The 20,302-nt window shown below is 33.1% G+C and overlaps 1 protein-coding gene across 2 annotated transcripts in view; it reads right to left on the bottom strand.

Annotated features, from left to right (window-relative positions):
• The window catches only part of LOC143154380 (facilitated trehalose transporter Tret1), a 36,744-nt gene that overhangs the window by 7,246 nt on the left and 9,196 nt on the right, over positions 1-20,302 (bottom strand). The window contains exons 1-3 of one of the 2 annotated variants that reach the window (XM_076326514.1): positions 17,931-18,076; positions 1,192-1,321; positions 982-1,117 (exon numbers count right to left, since the gene is read on the bottom strand). In XM_076326514.1, the coding sequence (XP_076182629.1) occupies positions 982-1,117; positions 1,192-1,321; positions 17,931-17,959 (295 nt within the window). In that variant the 5' untranslated portion in view covers positions 17,960-18,076. Of the gene's footprint in view, positions 1-981; positions 1,118-1,191; positions 1,322-17,930; positions 18,077-20,302 lie in introns of those variants that run through there. The other variant, XM_076326515.1, reaches the window with a different exon arrangement.

The raw sequence follows: 20,302 nt of genomic DNA, 5'->3' as shown, positions 1-20,302 counted from the left end.
GATTCACCAAGCGGACAAAATGACTGATTCTAGCTACTCTTACAGAGAAATTTACTTCAAACTCCATAACATAAATTTTTATCATTCTTAAGTCTTTGACAAAATTTCCAAAATTTAACTTCACAAATTATTTCTTCTTGTTTTCTAAATACCTAAAAATTACACATTTTGGAAAGACGCAACGAGACTTTATTCTAGATATGACATCATACCTAGCATGATCTTTCATTGACACCAGATTCACCAAGCGGACAAAATGACTGATTCCAGCTGCTCTTACAGAGAAATTTACCTCAAATTCCATAACATAAATTCAACTTTTACCCAATTGTTACCATTCTCAAATCTTTGACAAATTTTCCAAATTTTAACTTCACAAATTATTTCTTCTTCTTTTATAAATACCTAAAAATTACATATTTTGTAAAGACACTACAAGACTTCTCTATTCTACCTACACTAGGTTGTTCCCTATACTACGTATACTAGAATTCTTATACAAATAGTAACGTTATTCCACGAGAGTTACCTACACCCGTTAATGAAATTTCTGAAGTACATTCTTCGAGTACAATTTCTATTTTCTCGTAAATCGAACAACGTGACAAGAAAGTACGAGGAAGATAGTATAGAAGGAAATATTACGATCTCACATCGGAAATTAACTGTCGTCGAGTATTTAGAGGTACACCAATTTGTTCGATAAGTTTCGTCGTTTTTTCCATTGTGAACAAAATACCGCGAATGCTTGAACTTTAAACAACTGTGAACATACGGATCTACACGAAACTTCGCACACGTTCATCGAACGGTATTACCATAAACAACCTAATATTTTTTACGAACGACAAAACTTATCAAGCGACCTATTGTAATCAATATCGTAAGTTTCTCAATTCTTCCTCGATCGTCGATTGTTCCGAGTCACATACAGGAAACATCTTAATACTTAAATTTATTGCACTTCGGTGGGTTCCTCACCTATCCAGGAAGTTTGCTCTTTAGTAGCGTGTACTTTCGCATCCGGTGCCTCCAGGTGAGGTATGAGAATCGCCGAGTACGCCATACTAAGTCCCACCGATATATGGAAAGACGCGGATATAATGCAGGCAGCGATCTATGGAAATGTTCGATTAAAAATTTCATCTTGGATCGTGGAGTGAGTTTTTTTTTTCTTTTTTTTCAACGTACCTCCGGTATGGCGTTTTTCAACGTCGTTGGCTCGACGAAACCTTTATTGAGACTTCTACTCGACACGATTGCATCTTTGAAGCACTCTCTCTCATTTTCCTCGATGTTCTTCGACGCCTCGCGTTCCACGCTGAAAAACAAATGCAATGGTACGGATAACCGGGACACCAAGACAAGATTACGTTTCAGTTATCCGGGAAGGACTTTTCAGGGGGTCGAGTTAGTTTCTGGTTAGCACTAAAACTACCATAGATGGTGAATCTATTACTATTGGGTCATTTCGTTTTTTTTTTGATGAAAATGAAACACGATTTTTTTTAGTGTACAAACATTTTCCATTGTAAAAATGGAACTTCGACTTTGACACTTTTTTTTACTATCACACTTCAACTTTGAACAACTGTAAATATATTGGGTTGTTTGGAAAGTCATTTCGTTTTTTTTTTTTTGGTGAAAATGAAACATAATTTTTTTCAGAGTGTACAAACATTTTCCATTGTAAAAATGGAACTTCGACTTTGACACTTCTTTTTACTATCACACTTCAACTTCGAACAACTGAAAATATATTGGGTTGTTTGGAAAGTCATTTGGTTTTTTTTTTTATGAAAATGAAACACGATTTTTTTTAGTGTATAAACATTTTCCAATGTAAAAATGGAACTTCGACTTTGATACTTTTTTTTACTATCACACTTCAACTTTGAACAACTGTAAATATTATATATTGGATTGTTTGGAAAGTCATTTCGTTTTTTGTTTTTTTTTTTGGTGAAAATGAAACACGATTTTATTAGAGTGTGTAAACATTTTATTCAATTATATATTCTCAGTTTTGGAAAACGAAATTACTTTCCAAACAACCCAATGTATAATAAATAAATATATATACATAATAAATATATTTTCCAATTATAATTCCATTCGTTTTCCAAAACTGGGAATATATAATTGAATAAAATGTTTACACACTATATATACGTATATATATATATATATTTATTATATATTGGGTCGTTTGGAAAGTAATTTCTTTTCCAAAACTGAGAATATATAATTGAATAAAATGTTTACACACTCTAATAAAATCGTGTTTTATATATATATTGTCTTATATATATATACATACAGAGCATGTACGTATCTTCGAAGTCAGATGGGGAAAGGACAAATTAATTTACGAGTACCATCAGTTGTCTACATTGATAATTGTCCATGAATATTGTGAGCAAAGACTCACCGTTAATAACTACAAGACTAACCTTTTCATTTATCTGTTTTAGATTGCGCGTGATTGACATTAGTTTAGATACGTTTATTATCAAAACCATACCCCAAATATGTATACTCTACTTTCGTAACGAGGCTTTTCTCCTAGATACCAGAGAATTATGTTTATTTGTACCTAACGAGCAATCACTTTGGGTCAAGAAGGACTAAATGCATATGAAATAACGTAATAAAAATGTAAAATAAGTTATGAATTACTATATCGGTACCATAAAATAGAGTATTTAGAATATCTTATCGCTACATAGAATAATATATACATGCCTAACTGAATATTTCCATTCGTAATTAATCTACTACTTGTGTAACTGAATATTTCCATTCGTAATTAATTTACTACTTGTCTGAAAACCTTGAACTTATCTAAATTTCGTGTTAAACTAAATTTTGCACAACTCGAGCATCGAACGACTATCCAATATTATACTTAAAAGTACAATTTTTCCAAATCTTGTCTTCCTTGCTACTTTAAAAGCACATAACTTTCGTTGTTAATTTCTCTATCGACGTTGAAACCTTGAATCGTGGGCATTCCGTGTCTTTATTATCATTTGCATTAAATATTCTATCCTCGTATCTTTGTCAATTCATTTGCATATTGATACGAGCTGCTGAATCATCTTGCAACATTGTATAATCCTTCTGTAAGTAAGTAACAATAAGTAAGTATTCGTTTTCTTATAACCATTATGTCGTAAAACAAATCATTAGTTGTTCACGACACAAGGCCTTAAATTATGAACGAGTAGAATATACAATCACAGAATATTATCAGTCATAATTGTTCATTATTGATTACTCATACTTCATTATAGTCGTCATCTTTCGAACAGTGAGAAACAGAATCCCTCGAAATTAAAAATTAAAAAAAAAAAGAAGAAAAGAATGATGTAACGATGTAAATCCATTTAGATTGAACGCAATAATATTTGTTATCTTCGTTCTCAATTGTTGTATATTTACCTTCGTTCACTCGAATAGCGTGATCAAACGTTAATGGTTAAACACTCACGGTATTTATACATGGTAATAAAAAATCGACCAGGCAAAAAACAATTTATTGCACTACTTTTCATACGAAATATAATATACGAAAACTTTTCTATACAAAGTTTTGTATACAAACACAAAGAATTTACTACATAAATTTCTGTGAACATTTAAACGACTCACCCAGTATATATAGATATACTGATACAATAGACACACTTTTCTTTCTACATCTATTGAAACATTTCGTGACTGAGCTTTGTGGAACAGTCGTACAAATTCTGAACCAAGTTCTTTGAATGAATTGTTTTTGTTCATTCTTTCTTAAGAAAGTTTCCTCGTTGGAAATGAATTTCTAAGAACCAGTCGATGTTAACGATGTATATTCGCTGTTGGTTGTGAATTCTAAATTGAAAAGAAACGTTGGTGCTTGACATTCGGTGTCTAGAATCCTAATTCGGGACGAGACTTCGACGAATTACGTGAACGTTCATTAGTTGCATTAATCCTTTGAACTCGAGAGGAAACACTCGGTCACCAGACAATTCAGTGTACTTTTTCCAATTCGGGAAAATTTTGTGACTCGAAATTCAAATTGGAAATTAGGTATTACACACTTTTAACACTAAACGTACCGGCATTTTTCTATACCTAATCTTACCATAGGGGGTCATTTGACCCGTTATGAAACAAACGTAGATTTTTCGTAAAAAATTCTTTATTTATTAAAGGAAATAATTTGCAACATCGTTTCTGATTTCGTATAAAATGAAACACATATTTTTATCGTTATAAACAAAACAATCGACTAATTAGATTTTTTACATAGGATGGGTTTCTCCTTCGTACATTTCCCGCGAACAAATTTTTTACAAATTATGCAAGTTTGCGTTGTTTCATTGCCCGCGCACAATCTTATTTGACATTTTCTCCTGGATTGAGAATTATTATTGTAGCTGCTCGATACTCCTTCTCGTTGATTTTCCTTTTCTTCTTCACGAAATTCGAGGTACTCTGTAACAAGCTCGTCTGCTAATTGTAACAGGAAAGATTGCCTCGATAACTCCAACCCAGTTGTTTCCTGATAGAGTATCCACGAATTGATTCCAGCCAGATCCAAAATATTGAAAAATACCTGTACAGGCCATCTATTGCACTTCGATTTTACGCTATGCTTTCGCGCCATTTGGTCAACTATATCGACGCCAAATTTGGTTTACTTATAGTAACTGATCGTTTCGGGTGTCTTCTTTCTATTGTTCTTGATTTTTACGGTTTTACGTTTGGTACTCGATATCGCTACTTTTTTTCTTGGTTTCGATTTATAAATCGTTAGCGTACAGTCGTTCGATTTGTATGTCATTGTTGAAAGAAGTTTCGAATTATCTTTCGTTGTTTTTGCAAGTGCGGTCAATTCCCTCCTGTTCGCACGCATTGTTCCCACTAACGTTGTCCTTTTCGCCAATAATTTTGCAGCCAAAGATGAAATCGTAAAAAAATTGTCGGTTGTAATATTTCTTCTACAGTTGGTGAAAGGTTCGACTAATTTCATCGCGACAAATTCGCTGAGTGGTATTGACGTCAGTCTGGTTTCATCGCGTCCTAAGTACGAATTTAGAACTAAGGTTCCAGTTGGAAAACTGCTAAAAAAATACGTAAACTTCGTACGGGGTGAAATGACCCCCCGTGGTACGTAAGGTAGGTAAAGAATTTTTGTCGCTAAAAAACAAGCTACGAGAAAAACGGAAAGTGGGAAATTGAACAATCGGATGATATAAGAATTTACAGAAAGTCAAATGACCGACAGAAATAACAATAAATGTACGAATTTAAAGTAAATTTTCAAAAGGATCTTTTGACCCGCTTGGTACGTTTAGTGTTAAGATGTAAACATATGTATGTCAAGTATCGAAATAAAAATATTCCATTCTGTATTAATTTTGCGATTTAAAAGATTTTATCGGTTGCTAGTTTCAGGTAGCGAAAACGCTTCGAGTGCAAAGGGTTAATATTGTGTTCAGTCACTGTAGCATAATCATCTGGTGTGGGTAGAGACCTATATGTGACAAACGATGGATCATAATTAAGAACTGCAGATATATCCCTGTTGAAAGGAAATATACCGGTGCATTTCAAGCCTGCTGCTTGTACAATGATACTGTGTCAGTGATATTGGAATAGCTGTTGCAATCATTGATTGAACCTGATGAACAGACATGGCTCGTCTTGGGTTTGTTACGCGTGCAAACGCCACAAGTGGTGTTAATCGTTTTTTTTAATAGACTGTATATGGATCGATTCATCGGTTATGCGATCACTGAGGTGGAAAAGACAGCATTATGGTATCAATTTTAGAGCAATGATCCAGAGCTTCGATAGAAACGTGCGAGATGATTGATTGTTCAATAGGAGACGAACTTTCTTTCTTTTTCGTTACAGACTTATGTACAACGAATTGAAAAAAAATATTTGTAAAATATTTATAAAATAAACTATACTTTCTTTGAAATTGTATACCATCGTGAGAACATTAGAAGTCTGATTTCTAACGAAAATTTGAAAGTATATAAAACACACTGGGTTGTATATAACGTAATTTGTTTGTTGACAAAATATGTTCTCGAGACCCAAAAATTCAACGTTTCTTCATTGTTTTATTACAATTATTTTCTGGAGAGCTTTTTCACAAATGAACGATATCGAGCACTGAAAACTGAATATTTTTGCAAGATAATTGTTCCTCGTGTTCAACACATTGTTTTATTTCCTTTTTAGCTACGATTCTATTTATGTACACTATACTTCGAACTTGTGTGTAACCAAAACTTTTTCTAAACGATTGAAAAAGATGTTTACATTAGTTTCGTTGAAGCTGCTGCTACACGAGAAATCATCGTGATATGCTTGTGCAGCAGTAAGTGCATAATATGCATTATCCGTGCATATCGTGTGTTGCTGACTTGTCGCGAAATGAGAAACCAATCTTCCTTAGCCATCTTATGTTCTCTCTACTGGGGTGGCAATAATAATTTCTATCCTTTTGCAATTTTATTAATAAGTTTTACTTATAATTTTACAAACCATAATATACTTCTGTCGTGTATTTTGCCACAGTTTTTTCCTACTCGCTATTAAAAATTTTCTTCCAAGCTCTAATACCTTCTTTTGGAGTTTTTCATCTATTTTTTTTGTTTTACACATCTTGTCAGAGATACATGACACAATTGTACTTTTTTCATTGCAGCTCGAACTTTGTATACTTTTTTTCATCCCTTCTTTCTTTATCGTCGATGTTGTAGATTCTGAGATTAGAAATTCTAGATTTATTAATTAGTTCGATAAGAAGAGGACGAACAAAAAATTGGGCATAGAAATCGTTTCAATTGGAATCTTCCTTAGCCATCTTATGTTCTCTCTACTGGGGTGGCAATAATAATTTCTATCCTTTTGCAATTTTATCAGTAAGTTTTACTTATAATTTTACAAACCATAATATACGTTTGCCACAGTTTTTTCCTACTCGCTATTAAAAATTTTCTTCCAAGCTCTAATACCTTCTTTTGGAGTTTTTCATCTATTTTTTTTTGTTTTACACATCTTGTCAGAGATACATGACACAATTGTACTTTTTTCATTGCAGCTCGAACTTTGTATACTTTTTTTCATCCCTTCTTTCTTTATCGTCGATGTTGTAGATTCTGAGATTAGAAATTCTAGATTTATTAATTAGTTCGATAAGAAGAGGACGAACAAAAAATTGGGCATAGAAATCGTTTCAATTGGAATCTTCCTTAGCAATCTTATGTTCTCTCTACTGGGATGGCAATAATAATTTCTATCCTTTTGCAATTTTATCAGTAAGTTTTATTTATAATTTTACAAACCATAATATACTTCTGTCGTGTATTTTGCCACAGTTTTTTCCTACTCGCTATTAAAAATTTTCTTCCAAGCTCTAATACCTTCTTTTGAAGTTTTTCATCTATTTTTTTTGTTTTACACATCTTGTCAGAGATACATGACACAATCGTACTTTTTTCGTTGCAGCTCGAACTTTGTATACTTTTTTCTTTATCGTCGATGTTGTAGATTCTGAGATTAGAAATTGCAAATTTATTAATTAGTTCGATAAGAAGAGGACGAACAAAAAATTGGGCGTAGAAATCGTTTCAATTGGAATAATTGCGTAGGAATCTACCAAATGTTAACTGTTCGATCACCACGACTGGTTTTCAACTGGTTATAATTGATCGTCGATGATGCGTAGTAAGCGTCAGAAGAGAAAACAATAAGGAAACATTTAACGATCTCGTGATGATCGTATCGTGCGGATTGGTTAAAGTGTTACAATCGACTGTCGATATTGCAACAACACTTTTCGGTGAAAATGATAAATTTTCGTTAACAAGAAAGTGTTAAGATTTTCGTTAACAAGAAGACTGGTTTTAATGAAACCAGTATCTCTTTGAAGAAAGAAAGGTCAATTTCAACAGCCTTTTATCTTTTAATAGAATACTATCTATTAATAGGATATATGTAATGAAAGTAGTGTATAAATTATCACCGATTTACTTTGCAGAGAATGAACACTTTTGTTGCGTAATCTCCTAAATGTCACAAAGGTAAACGAAACTACAATAGTCATAATTAAGATTCAGCCGGTACAGTACACGTTGCAACATAACTGGTGTCGTCAGTAACTCCACCTTAACTTTCTATGATTAAATATAAAATTTCATTGAAATTCGTTCGGCTGTTGTTTCAATTGAAACGTGCTCAGATGGTTTGAAACGTGTTTCTACGTGAAAAATCTACTTTTTATTTATAATTTTGTTCGATTACAATATTCTGCTTCTCTAGAGATCGAAAAGCAACGACAAGTCTGTGCAAATGTCACAAAATTGATATTAAATTCAGCAACGTTCGAAGAAATTCGCAATGTGATAATGAATATTCTCCCGTGACACGACGAATCGTGAATAATTGTTAATTGTTCAGAGCTTTGAGGCAGCTCCTCGAACGAAAGCAACGACAAGTCTGTGCAAATGTCACAAAATTGATATTAGATTCAGCAACGTTCGAAAAAATTCATAATGTAAATTTCTTTAACTATAAATAAATCTTGAATATTCTCCCATGACACGACGAATCGTGAATAATTGTTAATTGTTCGGAGCTTTGAGACAGCTCCTCGAACGAAAGAATTCGAAAGGTAAAAATAAAATGTTAACATTCGAGCGAAAGCAACGACAAGTCGGTGCAAATGTCACAAAATTGATATTAGATTCAGCAACGTTCGAAAAAATTCATAATGTAATTTTCTTTAAGTATAAATTGAACGTTGAACGTTCTCCCGTGAGACGACGAATCGTGAATAATTGTTCGGAGCTTCGAGACAGCTCCTCGAACGAAAGAATTCGAAAGGTAAAAATAAAATGTTAACATTTGAGCGAAAGCAACGACAAGTCGGTGCAAATGTCACAAAATTGATATTAGATTCAGCAACGTTCGAAAAAATTCATAATGTAATTTTCTTTAAGTATAAATAAATCTTGAATATTCTCCCGTGAGACGACGAATCGTGAATAATTGTTCGGAGCTTCGAGACAGCTCCTCGAACGAAAGAATTCGAAAGGTAAAAATAAAATGTTAACATTCGAGCGAAAGCAACGACAAGTCGGTGCAAATGTCACAAAATTGATATTAGATTCAGCAATGTTCGAAAAAATTCATAATGTAATTTTCTTTAAGTATAAATTGAACGTTGAACGTTCTCCCGTGAGACGACGAATCGTGAATAATTGTTCGGAGCTTCGAGACAGCTCCTCGAACGAAAGAATTCGAAAGATAAAAATAAAATGTTAACATTCGAGCGATCGATCTCGTCGCTACTCTGTTGGTTGGCTATCGTTGTTCGGTGAACAACCTGCACACAGTGGCTCTGTCTAGACAGGAGTAACCTACTTACGTGTGACGAATCGCATGAATTGCTACGAGTGCTCCATCGATAGCTTCGTAATACTTATAGTTAAAAATAGCCTATTAATGTAATAAGGGTTGTACCTTCGAAACTTGAAACGATGTTCAAACGTATGTTTCATTGCAATTTGAAAACGATACGTGTAACCGGGGTCGATTTATTGTTAATTTGGAAGATGCCTCGACAAGAATCGGAGAAAAAATTATTTTTAAAATCAAGAAACACACTAGCTTTGTATAAAAACTGAGATCGATGGAATTATTAAATTGCTTTATAATTTAAAGAAAAGTGAATTATTTAAAAGGCTGTGTTTACGCCTGATAGGTAAATTTGTGCAATAATAATGTGTAACAATATATCATTATATCTTCTTGAGTACGTACTACTTGGAACTTGAAACTTGAGCTTCGCTTATATTATTATCATCATCAAGCTCTCCAATTCAGAAGTAAAGAGAATAAATGTTTGAAAACAAAATGTTACCATACTGTATATTTACTGTTAATTTGTGACACGAGTCAGACAGAACGAAACGTTGTAACGGTGTTACTCGAGGCGTAAAACTCGAGCTTTATTTATCCTAAAGTTGTAACACGAGTTAGAAAGAGTTGACTAAACAGAAGTTGTCCTCGGAGTGTTGAAAATTGTTGTGTATAACATAGACATAACGTATCTATGAAACAAGACAATGTCAACAGACGGAATTATTCAAAGTTCGTATCAGATTACGAATCCAACGAACACATTATTTCTGATTAGATATCGTTGCGTGTTTACAGTACGAAATATACGACGTATCGCGCGTGTGCTTTTTTCTTTTACCATGGATCACCTACACACGGAAGTCTCGAACAGCAACGATCGTAATACCATAAAGTCTCGAAAGGCATCAAACGAGATTACGTTTATCGTTTCGAAAGCAGCTGCAATTATAACAGCTTACGAAGATAGCGAAGACCCCGGTGTCAGGTGTGATTTATAATTTCGACACCACTTATAAATATTTCTGACATCGATCACCGCGCATTTTTCATTACTCGTACGATCTCAAGGCTGGTGTTAGAGTATCTCGCGTGAGACTGCGCGACGATTCGCGATTATTGTGTTTTCCTTTGCGATTCGTTTCATTGGGTAGTACACGGTTACACGATCGATAAACGTGCACGTCGAATATCGACAATGTCGAAATTATAAATTTCCGGATAATTGTCTTTCGTAACGGTGACGTCACGCGAGCCAATTTATCCGGTACGCGTGACGTTTACGTCTGTATTGGTAATTGCGGCTAGATTTATGGCAGCTGGCGATTTATTGCGACAATTTGTTGGAAGTTGAATCGATCGATGGCCGGGTAGTACAGTGGGTGCGTCTCGAATATCGTTTCGTAGATGGACGAGTTTAACAAGCAACCATGAATTGAATCTCTACGACGAAGGGGATCTTCGATCGTGTATTTATTTGCAAATAGTTTAACAGGAGGAATGATTTTTAAATCTGTAGGATGAAGAGGATCTTCGATCGTGTATTTATTTACCAAAAGTTTAACAAGCAACGATCATGCTTAAATTTCTACGACGAAGGTGATCTTCGATCGTGTATTTATTTGCAAATAATTTAACAGCAGAAATGATTTTTAAATCTGTACGGTGCAGAGGATCTTCGATCGTGTATTTATTTACTAAAAGTTTAACAGCAACGATCATGCAACGATCGTGTATTTATTTGCAAATAATTTAATAAGTAACGATCGTGTTTAAATTTCTACGATGAAGAGGATCTTCGATTGTGTATTTATTTGCAAATTGTTTAACAGCAGGAATGATTTTTAAATCTGTAGGATGAAGAGGATCTTCGATCGTGTATTTATTTACTAAAAGTTTAACAGCAACGATCGTGTATTTATTTGCAAATAATTTAATAAGTAACGATCTTGCTTAAATTTCTACGATGAAGAGGATCTTCGATCGTGTATTTATTTGCAAATAGTTTAACAAGCAACGATCTTGCTTAAATCTCTACGATGAAGAGGATCTTCGATTGTGTATTTATTTGCAAATAGTTTAACAGGAGGAATGATTTTTAAATCTGTACGATGCAGAGGATCTTCGATCGTGTATTTATTTATTAAAAGTTTAACAGCAACGATCATGCAACGATCGTGTATTTATTTGCAAATAATTTAACAAGTAACGATCTTGCTTAAATTTCTACGATGAAGAGGATCTTCGATTGTGTATTTATTTGCAAATAGTTTAACAGCAGGAATGATTTAAAATCTGTACAACGAAGAGGATCTTCAATTGTATATTTATTTACTAAAAGTTTAACAAGCAACAATCACGCTTAAATTTTTAGGACGAAGAGAATCTTCGATTGTATATTTATTTACTAAAAGTTTAACAAGCAACAATCATGCTTAAATTTCTACGACAACGAGAATCTTCGATTATATATTTATTTGCAAATAGTTTAACAGGAGGAATAATTTTTAAATCTGTACGACGAAGAGAATCTTCGATCGTGTATTTATTTACTAAAAGTTTAACAGTAACAATGATGCAACGATCGTGTATTTATTTGCAAATAATTTAATAAGTAACGATTGTGCTTAAATCTCTACGACAACGAGAATCTTCGATTATGTATTTATTTGCAAATAGTTTAACAGCAGCAATGATTTTTAAATCTGTACGACGAAGAGGATCTTCAGTCGTGTATTTATTTACTAAAAGTATAACAGCAACGATGATGCAACAACCGTATATTTATTTGCAATTAGCTTAACAACAGCAACGATGTTTATATCTCTACAACGAAGAAGATTTTCGATGGTGTATTTATTCGTGAAAAGTTTCTACTTGGATTGTACTTTCCACGAGGAAAAAGATGTTGAAAAATAAACATACATTAACTCGTTTGACGTAGAAGACTCCAGAATTGCACTCTTAATTTAAGTTAACTTAACTTCGTTACACTGTTTAAAATGGGATTCGAATTTACATCAAAGAAATCGTCTCACGACAAAATTGATCAATGAAAAATCGATACAAAAGATCGACTGAAGATCAACATCCTCACCTCGAACTATGAATATATAAATATATATTTCTAAACAACACCGTACATACATGACTTATTCATTCTATTAAACTCCTACCAGTCGTACGTTCTAAATCATTTCAAGGTGTTTTGTATACACTGATTCGATGATCGTCTACTTTATCCAAACGTAGCGATCGGTTAAATGTTGCGACAAATCGTTGCCAAAATTACAATAAAATGATTTCTATAACCTGGAACGTTGATACATATGATCCACGTCGTTTCTTAAATTTCTCTCCGCAAACTAGATACATTCATTTGTATTGTATACTTCGAGTCAGTAATAAGGCTTCTTCGTGTTTCATTTCCAAGAGAATGCACAGACACTCGGATTATTCCCGCCGACGAGTTGAACTATAAACTAGGAAACGTTTTGCATGAAAGCTACACGAGCTCTAACTCGACGCAATTAAGTTTCTCAAGGAATTGACGTACAATGACAATTTCTGCGTAGAACGGTTATCTATTCGACTTTTAAACATTATCCCGGCCGCTCTCTTCGTTACGCGTTTAATATTTGCCGCGCTATTATTATTATCATCGCGACGTTCGTGTGACACGCGTTCGGCAAATTGGCCGCGTTGAAAGTACACGTGGAGGGCCATGTTTAACCGAGAGAAATGTTAATTTCCAAAATGAGTTTCGGGGCACAGCACCGTTTCTTGTAAACACGACAACCAATTGCTCGCGTCTAAAATTAAACCGAATCGCCCCGTTTATTTCCCTCATAGAGCATTTTTCTTGATAAATTCCGTTCGTAATATTTAATATTTACTCGACAGGGCGCGCCGGCTGTAGGTATAATCGTCGTGGTCTAATACAACTCGCAAAATTGAATGGAAAAGTCCAGCCGAACGATCGGGTCGTGAACCAAACGTTCTCGAGATACAAAACTTTTTATTTTCTGACCAAAGTTCTTTGTTCGATGTGGCACATAACGTATAACGCCCGATATCGCGAGAATTCCGAGCGTCAACAACTTATAAGTGATGTCGCGGCGCATTAACGAAACACGCATGAAAAATCGAGTCGCTAGTTTGAATGTCTTCTTTAAACACACTAATCAGTTTACGATACGTTTTATACCACGTGGAACTTAGGTCAGGAAATGAAGCGTTTTGAACAACTTAACAACGTTTTTCTATTTTTTTTTTTCTTTTTTTTTTTTTCTTTTAGTTTACGAGCATAATAATATATTTAATATATTTATATTCATAAAATTTGTTTATCAAATTGAAAATTTAATAATTTATACATAATTTAATATATTGATTTAATTTTAAAATGATTAAGTAGACTTTATTTATTTCCTATATGGAACTTTTCTACGTGGAATAAAAGTCATAAAAGCAAATAATAAAATTTTATGACAGATAGGCTTGTAAATGAAAAAAAGGCATTGTTAAGGTATTGAAATTTTTACATCTTCTAATCTTAATTCCATGTAGGAAATAGATTAGAAATAGATAATATAGATTAGAATGGATTTGCTCTTGTGACTTTTATTAATCAATTAAAAGTTTACCTATAGTTTCGATATGCGTTGTATACGAGTGTAAAAATTTTTATTTTTATCAACGATTGAAATTCGATGCTATCGAACGTAATGTTCTACTCGTTAATAATATTAAAATATTGTAACTATGTTGTCAAAGTACAAACGACTTATATTACCTAATATATAATCATAAGTATTTGACCACTTGAGGGAATCAGATCGTTTATTAATATTGATGAAAATCTTATCGATTAATAGACGAAAATTATTGGATGTTCTTCTATATATTTTGGTAATAAATATTCTGCATGTACCTTCTTAAATCTTCTTCCAGACAGTTTTTCATACGTCCACGACTGTTTTTCAAATTTTCAACTATTCGATTTCACTTTTCGATCGGTTCTAACCCACAAGTTCACCATTGTCAATTTTCACCGTGCTTTTGTCATAGTGATTACCGTTAAAGATTATACTTAATACATGTTTCGTTAATTACTATCCGTGCACGAGAATGTACGATAAAAAATATGAGTGTAAGCTACGTTGGTAAATGATATTTTAACTGTATTTTATACAGTGACACCAAGAAGTATTTGCACGTTGTGTTATAAAAAAATTCTTCTCACCTAAGACTTATGTTAATAAAACTTTGTGCACATATAGACCATTCTATTGCATACATAGAGAAAATTTAATGTCCACAAAAATTCTTCAAGAAGGTAAAATCAAATCTCGAAGATTCTAATAATTTTTTTTTTTATTTTTCTAATGCAACTTTTCTTGCTTTTTGCAATAGAATAATAGAGCATTCGAAGCTGAACGTTTCTCGTATGAAAAATGTTGCTCCATTCCACACTCTTACTATTATTTACCTATAATTGATTCATTTCGTGTAAAATATCTTGAAAATTGACACTAATGTCTCTTCGTGTTTTATTTCCCAGAGAAGATACAGATACTCGGATTATTGTCGCTAGCAGTTTAATTGTAACTAAGAAATGTTTCTCGTTAAAGCTATATGAGCTTTAACTGAACGCAATTAAGTCTCTCGAGGAATTAACGGGCGTTAATTCGATGATTTCGTCGTCGATAAATCTAATAGTTCTTCAGACACGCTACGAGAACCCCAGATGAATGCACAACATTCTATAAAGATTGTTAAATGAAAAAGATTCGAGACTTAAAGGATTTGTCGTACTCACCGAGATGTAGTAACAAAGTGTCTAATCAATATAGATTTACATGTCAATTCTTTCGACAAAAGATTAACTTTTCTTACTTACTTAAATAGCCTTTTCGATCACTCGATTTAAGTTCACCTAAAAGACCCACGTATGTAAATTAAATATTTTTTTACTCCACTGGAGAACTACTATAAATCGTTGAGGCTTTTTTTTCAACACCCTGTACAATTTCTTTAAGCATAATTTTATACACAAGTGGTTCATTCGTTTCAGTTTAACGTAACAAGTGTGTGAGAAATGGCGAAGACAACTATGTATACATTACGTAATTCTAACGTATGCTATCGTGACGTTATTGCTTATGAGAAAAGACAAAATTTATTATAGTTCGGATGAAACTGTTTTTAAAACAAATTCTCGCGCACAAATTCCACAGTAAATGTATACGTTAAGAATTCCGTTTGTGATTAATTGTTTTAAGGTACTAATAATACGCTATTATATCGCGTTATTGCACCACGACATGGTAAATTTATCCATTTTACGAAACTTTTTTTAGTAAGATTCTGAAACAGTTTGCAAGAATAATTTTCCAATTATTTCCATTAAAATACCGTAAAGATAAACGTTCTTTTAAGGAAATGATATTAGGTCCAATAGAATTGAAAAAAAAAATTAACTTTCTTTTTTAATTTTTATCATATCCCAATATCGCCAATCGTTAGCGAATATCAGCTCGAAGCTTGATAGCAGCTCTATATAGAGAGTATCGAAAAATTATTTATAGCACGCACTACGGAAAAACTTTGCTGTACGATTTTCCAATGAATTTTTCACGATAGAAATGTCGCGACGAATAATTTTTTACACCGTGTATATTCTCCTTTCTCATCAACGACTGCAATCCTTTCCTATCGATCTGCCTCGTTGGAGACTGTTTCGAAAGCATCTTTGTTGACGATACCAGTCACTCGTCACTGCACAAACACGTTCCCTACGATCAGCTGAGAGCCAATCGGTCTTTAAAAGTCCTCTCAACATCGAGCATGTTAGAATCGCACATCCAACTGGCCAGTTTTCACGAAGAAGTAAATGGTAACGACATAAATAGAAACTTTTCATGAAACTTTTCTTAAAGAAAATTTTCTTGGAGAAAATTTAACTCTAGAAAACATAGAGCTCTAAGGAAACTAAGAAAATTTTCTTAGGGAAAACTTAACTCTAAGAAGTATAGAGCTCTAAGAAAACTAGGGAAATTTTCTTGGAGAAAATTTAACTCTAGAAAACACAGCTCTAAGGAAATTAAGAAAATTTTCTTAGAGAAAACTTAACTCTAAGAAGTATAGAGGTCTAAGAAAACTAGGAAAATTTTCTTAGAGAAAACTTAACTCTGAGAAGTATAGAGCTCTAAGAAAACTAGGAAAATTTTCTTAGAGAAAACTTAACTCTGAGAAGTATAGAGCTCTAAGAAAACTAGGAAAATTTTCTTGGAGAAAATTTAACTCTAAAAAACACAGAGCTCTAAGAAAACTGGGAAAATTTTCTTAGAGAAAATTTAACTCTAGAAAACACAGAGCTCTAAGAAAATTGGGAAAATTTTCTTCAAGAAAATATAATTCTAAGAAACACAGAGCTCTAAGAAAACTGGGAAAATTTTCTTAGAGAAAATTTAACTCTAGAAAATACAGAGCTCTAAGAAAAGTAGGAAAATTTTCTTAGAGTAAACTTAACTCTGAGAAGCATAGAGTTATAAGAAAACTAGGAAAATTTTCTTGGAGAAAATTTAACTCTAAAAAATACAGAGCTCTAAGAAAACTAGGAAAATTTTCTTAGAGAAAACTTAACTCTGAGAAGTATAGAGTTCTAAGGAAACTAGGAAAATTTTCTTGGAGAAAATTTAACTCTAAAAAGTATAGAGCTCTAAGGAAACTAGGAAATTTTTCTTAGAAAAAATTTAATGTTAAGAAACACAGAGCTCTAAGAAAAATAGGAAAATTTTCTTGGAGAAAATTTAACTCTAAAAAACACAGAGCTCTAAGAAAACTGGGAAAATTTTCTTAGAGAAAATTTAACTCTAAGAAACACAGAGCTCTAAGAAAACTAAGAAAATTTTCTTCGAGGAAATTTAATTCTAAGAAACACAGAGCTCTAAGAAACCTAAGAAAATTTTCTTGGAGGAAATTTAACTCTAAGAAACACAGAGCTCAAAGCGACTTCTGAAGTAATTAAAACAAACCCAACTCAAAGGTATTGATTTTAAGAGCAGACTTTTAATATTCATTGACGTCACAATCTTTCATCAATTACATAAACGTTTTCGTTCTAAACGATCATTCTCGCGCATTTCAATTGGCATTAAAATAAAGTTTAAAGGGATCTTTCGAAACGGATTCGAAGAATAATAAATACATTTAAGAAAAATATTCAACCGAGATTACTAATGTGAAAACGACCAGCGATCGCAGAGCAATCAAGACCACGAATTAAACAAAGGAACAAAAACTGAGAATCACTGAACTGCCAGTCGACGTTCTAATAATAATTCGTCAAGACCGATCGACTCAAAATGATCTAACGAGACCACTGTTTTTTCTTCCGAGTTTTCCTCGAATAGACGAGTGAGTTACATAAATGTGCAAATATTTGTTACGGAGGCCAGTGAGGTAATGATATTACGTGTTAGATGATTACGTACTGTGTGTATATGCTGGGAGAATCGTGCATGTGCACTCAGTAAATACCAGACGAATTGTGGCACTCTCTTGTGTTCCTAATCTTGACCAACTTTCTTTTCGCAAATATCGAACCTATCGTTATCATAACTCGCTCGAGTTTCCGTTAGGGCAATAAATTCCCACGCGATCGCGTACGATACTGACCACTATTATGTACGTTGTTTAAAAAAAAACCAATCCAAAACATATTAAGTGATTTCTAAAAATAGAAGCGCTAGTTGGATGTAGTATGTTCTTAGCGCTGACCTTACCTTGTCGCTTCGAACCGAGAAACGAAGCGGCAAATATGATTTTAAAATGGTAGTCGAGTGGTACATGCGCGAATTAGTTTAATCGGGGCGTGAAACGATCTGCGAATCGTACGTATTAGGAATGAACATTCTTTCGTCGCGTAGGATCGTTATCTACGACGCGTTGCGACGATTTCGGTAATCGTGTTCGATGATTTCAAGTGTAACTTGAAGCTGATCGTTGATATCGGATCGAGTGTTATTTCTTTCCTTTATTTTTCGCGTATCTTCCCCGATTAACGCTTCAAAATCGATCGACGTGGTAACGAGTGTTTGTGTTAGAATTTATCGCAGGCCAGATAATATTCACGATACGACAGAAGAAAGAAACTGAACACGTGCTTGATGGATACGTCGTTATGCGACACGGCCAATACGATAATTAAATCAATGAAATAAGATAAGGAAACAAAAAAAAAAGAAAAATGTATCGAGTGACTAATATCGAAATTGTTGATTCACGATTATTCGCGTAATTTGTATTTAGTTCGGCGCTAACCCTGACAATGATATCGCGTCAAGTGTTGAAAATTGATTTTAGCAAGGCTTCGTGACTTGGAAAAATTACAATTATTTCATTCGGGTTTGTATCGACGAGCTATTCTTTACGAGATATTCGACGATAAAGATTGCAATTCTCCATTCGCTCGAGCGCATTCGAGGCTTAGTTTCAAGCCGAGATAATAAATGTTTTTTTTCTTCCCACTGTGCAAACGTCGTATTAAAATTCAGTATGAAAGTGTCTTTTGACGAGTGCAAATTAATTCACGCGACAATATTTTAAAAAGTATCAAGACGTCACTGATTGTTCAAACGACATGTACGTATACACGTTACGCCAGTGAGTTTATCTATTTCTTTATGCACGAGTTATCAGTTTTCGTTGCACATATTTTCATTTTTCGATAAATAATACACGAATGTACGTGCAACCTATTCCTTTTGAAATTCAGGGTAAAATATTCTTGTTTCTTTTTTTATACATTTCGAAACTAGTTTTACCATAAACGCGTGATTATAAGATTGTTGTAAAACGATTAATCCTCGACCATTGACATCCTGACGATAACAGTGTGAATTAAGTTCTTGTAATATAACTGTATAAAAATGAGACAATTATAATCATTTTATAGATAGAAACCATTGTCTGATAGCATTAACAACTTTTGATTTGGAAATCGCTGACAAAAACGTTCCTTGTCGTCGACCGATGAATAAGCAATTATGTCTTAAACATTTGTGTGCATACATTTATCGTATTTTTATATTCGACGATTAATCGTCACCCCCTCCTCGTATTAGAACATGAACATGCAATTCGATAAATTGTGAAATTTGCAGTTGAAAGTGAAACGTAATCAGATAATAAAAATATATTTAGTCAAGCTTAAAGTAATCACTGCTACGACGTAATGTATTCATTTATCGTTTTGTCGTAAAGTTAAGAATAAGTACAGATGTTTGACACGCAGTTTTATTAAAAAAAGTGCTCATATCATCGTTATTATTATTACTACTATTACTACTCCTACTATTATTACCATTAAGTACTACTACTACTACTATTATTATCATTAAGTACTACTACTACTACTATTATTATCATTAAGTACTACTACTACTACTATTATTATCATCAAGTACTACTACTACTACTATTATTATCATTAAGTACTACTACTACTACTATTATTATCATTACGTACTACTACTACTACTGTTATTATCATCAAGTACTACTACTACTACTACTACTATTATTATCATCAAGTAGTACTACTACTACTGTTATTATCATTAAGTACTACTACCACTACTATTATTATCATCAAGTACTACTACTACTACTATTATTATTATCAGTAAGTACTACTACTACTACTACTATTATTATCATCAAGTAGTACTACTACTACTATTATTACCATCAAGTAGTACTACTACTACTATTATTATCATCAAGTACTACTACTACTACTATTATTATCATTAGGTATTACTACTACTACTATTATTATCATTAGGTATTACTACTACTACTA

This window comes from Ptiloglossa arizonensis, chromosome 14, assembly GCF_051014685.1.
Source record: "Ptiloglossa arizonensis isolate GNS036 chromosome 14, iyPtiAriz1_principal, whole genome shotgun sequence".
In the NCBI taxonomy this organism is placed as follows: Eukaryota; Metazoa; Arthropoda; class Insecta; order Hymenoptera; family Colletidae; genus Ptiloglossa; species Ptiloglossa arizonensis.
The sequence above is the reverse complement of the archived record's forward strand: the minus strand, read 5'-3'. Positions and strand labels throughout refer to the sequence as shown.